Source organism: Theropithecus gelada, chromosome 7b, assembly GCF_003255815.1.
Source record: "Theropithecus gelada isolate Dixy chromosome 7b, Tgel_1.0, whole genome shotgun sequence".
In the NCBI taxonomy this organism is placed as follows: domain Eukaryota; kingdom Metazoa; phylum Chordata; class Mammalia; order Primates; family Cercopithecidae; genus Theropithecus; species Theropithecus gelada.
In genome coordinates, this window is record NC_037675.1 from 74946676 (window position 1) to 74952067 (window position 5392).

At 45.4% G+C, this 5392-nt stretch overlaps 1 protein-coding gene across 1 annotated transcript; it reads left to right on the forward strand.

Moving 5' to 3' along the window:
* The first annotated feature begins 450 nt into the window (after positions 1-450).
* On the forward strand, positions 451-3504 carry LOC112629016 (putative acyl-coenzyme A thioesterase 6). The gene is made up of 2 exons (XM_025392440.1): positions 451-799; positions 2850-3504. The coding sequence occupies exons 1-2, from the start codon at positions 782-784 to the stop codon at positions 3453-3455; spliced, it is 624 nt and encodes a 207-aa protein (XP_025248225.1). The 5' UTR covers positions 451-781; the 3' UTR covers positions 3456-3504.
* The last annotated feature ends 1888 nt before the right edge of the window (positions 3505-5392 follow it).

Sequence of the window (5392 nt, forward strand, 5' to 3'; positions counted from 1 at the left end):
ATAATTTATATCATTAAAAATTTTTAGGCCGGTTGCGGTGGCTCATGCCTGTAATCCCAGCACTTTGGGAGGCCAAGGTGGGCAGATCACCTGAGGTCAGGAGTTCAAGACCAACCTGGCCAACATGGCAAAACCCATCTCTACTGAAAATACAAAAAAATTAGCTGGGTGTCTGGTGCATGCCTGTAATTCCAGCTACTTGGGAGGCTGAGGCAGGAGAATTGCTTGAACCCAGGAGGCAGAGGTTGCAGTGAGCCAAGATTGCGCCACTGCACTTCAGCCTGGGCGACAGAGTGAGACTGTCAAAAACAAAATTAATTTCAATACCTTTTGGTGTACAAGTGGTTTGGGGTTACATGGACGAACTGTACAGTGATGAACACTGAGATTTTAGTGCACCTGTCACCTGAGTAGTGTACATTGTACCCAATATGCAGTTTTTTATCCCTCTATATTATTATTATTGTTTGAGAAAAAAAGACATTTTGTTCTTTTTCTGCCAATCTGTCTACCCCCAATCTCCTTGGCTTCAAAAACTTGTTTGCTTGCTGTCTTTTGAGACTCTAAAGCTCCTTGTGATTTGTGATGTTCTCCAGGCAAGGGGCCCTTTCCTGGGGTCATTGATCTGTTTGGGAGTGGCGGTGGCCTTTGTGAATACAGGGCCAGCCTCCTGGCCGGACACGGTTTTGCTGTGCTTGCCCTGGCTTATTTCAGATTTGAAGACCTCCCTGCAGATCTGAATGATGTACATCTGGAGTACTTTGAAGAAGCCGTGGACTTGATGCTGCAGCATCCAGAGGTGTGTTCTGGTGATCACCTGAGTGTAGAAGAGAGGGGGTAGAGCTGACGCAGGGCGGAATCCCAACACTGGGAACTAGAAACATGCCAGGAGATACCAAGTCTCCTTCAAAAATTACTAGGATGGAAGCTGGGCATGGTGATGTGCACCTGTAGTCCCAGCTACCTGGGAGGCTGAGGCTGAGGGATTGCTTGACTCCAGGAGTTCAAGACCAGCCTGGGCAACATTTAGTGAGACCCCTGTCTCAAAAGAAGTTTTTATACTAGGATTATTATTTCCATTTTCTCCCATCTCTCTCTAATCCCTTAAGACTTGACTATTTAGTTGTCTTTGTAATTGTGTACCAAAATTCAAAGAGCACAGGACTAAAAAGAGTTCTGGCTCTGTGTCTACCACAGAGTGGCCTTATGATTCTGAATAAAGCAGTTACTCTCTCTGGAGTTCAATTTTATGTTAATAAGATTAACATAAATGTATATAGAGAAAATGACCATAAAGAGATATTTTTTGAGACAACTGGAGACATTTGAATAAGAATGGTATATTTGATTATATGAAGTAATCATTATTAATTTTGTTGGGTATGATAATGGTATTATGGTTTTGTACAGAAAGTCCTTATCTGATAACAGAAATAATCAATTAATTAAAACATTTTGGGCCGGGCGCGGTGGCTCACGCCTGTAATCCCAGCACTTTGGGAGGCAGAGGCGAGCGGATCACTTGAGGTCAGGAGATCGAGACCAGCCTGGCCAACATGATGAAACCCCGTCTCTACTAAAAATACAAAAATTAGTTGGGCATGGTGGTGCACACCTGTAATCCCAGCTACTCGGGAGGCTGAGGCAGGATAATTGCTGGAACCCAGGAGGCAGAGGTTGCAGTGAGTCGAGATTACACCATTGTATTCCAGACTGGGCAACAAGAGTTAAACCCCATCTCAAAAAAAAAAAAAAAAAAAACCCAGCAACCACGACGACGAAAAATTTTGGTATAACTAAAAATTGAATGATATATACTCTTTGTTATCATCCAAGTTTAAAGAGACCCAGACATTCTAATGTTAAGATATAAGATGTTCTTCAGGGTTCTTTCCCCTATAACCCCCAATGCTCTTGGGATCTGGCACCCCAGAATTCTCTGCCAAACAGCTCTGATCCTGCTTCCAGGCCCTAAGCCTCTTTTCTGGGTTCATCAATGTGTATATACCTAGGCCTTAAACATGCAGGCTGGGGTGTCCACACACATGTGTGAGAGGCCCCTTAAGGTCCATGAAGGAGCCAGTGATGGAAGAGAAGGAGTGTGGTGCAGGGCCCAGGGGCAGGCCTCTCCTGTATGTCACATTCCAGTACAGAACTCCAGTGGATTCCAAGATTTTAAATTTGAGCCTGACCTTATGAATTGTTACGGTGGTATATTTATCAAGGCAGAAGAAAATAATATACTGTATTTAACAGTTTGTTCATTTGATTTATAATTTTGAAATATTTTGGTATCGTGTGTCTGGGCCTCTGTGTATACTCCTGACCCAGTCCTCATAAATATTAGGGGATGATCCATTACTAGGAAATCAGTTGATTTGCTTACTAGAAGACATATTTGAACTTTGCAGATTGTTGGATAAGGAAGGAAAGCAAATGATAGTTAAGAAAGCTACTGTCAGGGCATGGTGGCTCATGCCTATAATCCCAGCACTTTGGGAGGCCAAGGCAGGTGGATCACTTGATGTCAGAAGTTTGAGACCAGCCTGATCAACATGGTGAAACCCTGTCTCTACTAAAAATACAAAAATTAGCCAGGCGTGATGGCGGGCACCTGTAATCCCAGCTACTCGGGAGGCTAAGGCAGGAGAATCGCTTGAACCCGGGAGGCGCAAGTTGCAGTGAGCCAAGATTGCACCACTGCACTCCAGCCTGGGTGACAGAGTGAGACTCCATCTCAAAAAAGAAAAAAAAAAAAAGAAAGAAAGCTACTTGGAGAATGTAAAATCACTGTCTGTGTCCTCCATTTGTGAACTCTAAGCTTGTTTCCTTCTCTTTTTCCTCAACAGGTGAAAGGTCCTAGTATTGGGCTTCTTGGATTTTCCAAAGGAGGTGACCTGTGTCTCTCAATGGCTTCTTTCTTGAAGGGCATCACAGCCACTGTTCTTATCAATGCCTGTGTAGCCAACACAATAACTCCTCTACATTACAAGGATATGATTATTCCTAAACTTGTCGATGATCTAGGAAAAGTAAAAATCACTAAGTCAGGATTTCTCACTTTTATGGACACTTGGAGCAATCCACTGGAGGAACACAATCACCAAAGTCTTATTCCATTGGAAAAGGCCCAGGGGCCCTTCCTGTTTATTGTTGGCATGGATGATCAAAACTGGAAGAGTGAATTCTACGCTCAGATAGCCTCTGAAAGGCTACAAGCTCACGGGAAAGAAAGACCCCAGATAATCTGTTACCCAGAAACAGGTCACTGTATTGACCCACCTTATTTTCCTCCTTCTAGAGCCTCTGTGCATGCTGTTTTGGGTGAGGCAGTATTCTATGGAGGTGAGCCAAAGGCTCACTCAAAGGCGCAGGTAGATGCCTGGCAGCAAATTCAAACTTTCTTCCATAAACATCTCAATGGTAAAAAATGTGTCAAGCACTGCAAAATATAACATTGTAGCCACAGACCAGATACCATTAATAAAAATCCTATTCATACAACTAGTGTTGGGCGGGCTTCCTTCCTTCCTTCCTTCCTTCCTTCCTTCCTTCCTTCCTTCCTTCCTTCCAAGTCTCACTGTGTCACATAGGCTGGAGTACAGTGGCGTCATCTCGGCTCACTGTAACCTCCACCTCCCAGGTCCAAGCTATTCTCTGACCTCAGCCTCCCGAGTAGCTGGGATTACAGGCGCACGCCACGGCACCCAGCTAATTTTTGTATTTTTAGTAGAGACAAGGTTTCGCCATGTTGGCCAGGCTGGTTTTGAACTCCTGGCTTCAGGTGATCTGCCCACCTCAGCCTCCCAAAGTGCTGGGGTTACAGGTGTAAGCCACCACACCCAGTCTGTGTTGGGTTTCCCAGAGCCCGTAGCAACCTTTTTTGTGACGAAGCAACCATCTCAGCTTCTTTGTCTGGTTCTCCCTGATTCTCAACCTTTGCAACCTACCTTCCTTCACCGCTGGGTCCACATAGGCTTAACCTTGATCTTATTTGTAGGACCGGTCTTCACCTTAAGCAAGAGAAATGTAAGAAGTGCTTTCCCAATTCCCAGTTGCTGGCCTAGCTTTGGCCTCGTGTCCCCTTTCTGAGGACTGACCTTTGGTATTGCTCTGGAGTCTCATATCCCCTTTGGCCCTAACTGACCATATCTGAGTCTTGGGAACCTGCCCACACGAGTGCCTTAAGGAATGGACTCTGCCTCATTCTCTCTCTCTCTCTTTTTTTTTTTTTTTGAGATGGAGTCTCGCTTTTGTTGCCCAGGCTGGAGTGCAATGGTATGAGCTTGGCTCACTGCAACCTCCGCCTCCCAGGTTCAAGCGATTCTCCTGCCTCAGCCTCCCAAGTAGTTGGGACTACAGGCTCACGCCACCGTGCCCAGCTAATTTTTGTATTTTCAGTAGAGACGGGGTTTCACCATGTTGGCCAGGCTAGTCTCGAACTCCTGATGTCAGGTGATCCACCTACCTCAGCCTCCCAAAGTGCTGGGATTACGGGTCTGAACCACAACGCCCGGCTCTACCTCATTCTTGCCCATACACATTGCTGAATGTTTACTCAAGACTTCTCCCTGGGCTAGGCGTGGTGGCTCATGCCTGTAGTCCCAGCACTTTGGCAGGCCAAGGATCACCTGAGGTCAGGATTTCAAGACCAGCCTGGCCAACATGATGAAATGATGAAACCTAGTGTCTACTGAAAATACAAAAAATTAGCCAGGCATGGTGGTGGGCGTCTGTAATCCCAGCTACTTGGGAGGCTGAGGCAGGAGAATCGCTTGAACTCAGGAGGTGGAGGTTGCAGTGAGCCGAGATCGCGCCACTGCACTCCAGCCTGGGCAACAAGAGCAAAACTCTGTCTCAAAAAACAAAAAACCCTTGTCTCTGAACCCCAATCTGAAGACCAGGAGCATTATACCTGTGGATATACTTCCTTTATGTTTGCCAGGGGATTCCCAGTCACTATATGGTCATTGCTTGCCTGGAGGAATGCCTTGCTGCCAAGATTTTCAGGACAATACTTTGCAGGCAATGGCCTTCATCTTTGATGTCATGTTATACCTACCAAATCGGACTTCATCCCACAACCATCTAGTCCAATTACCCTCCTCCTGAGAAGGACTGGGACCTGTCTGCCTCAACCCACTGCAATATACTGGGAACTATCTAGAGTCATAACAGACCAGAGCAGAGTCTTCTTTGAGCATAAGAAAGTTTTCCTGTGATTTCACGGCACATCCCATGATTTTCTGAGTACGTGCAAAATCCTTCACCAATTTGAGTCTATCCAAGCAAGTGCCCATTAGATCTTAACGATGAAAAGAAAAGTTCCTTAGAGGTAACTTAATTTTGATCAGTTGTTAAACTCTGTGTTGAGTATAGTCATTCACCATGT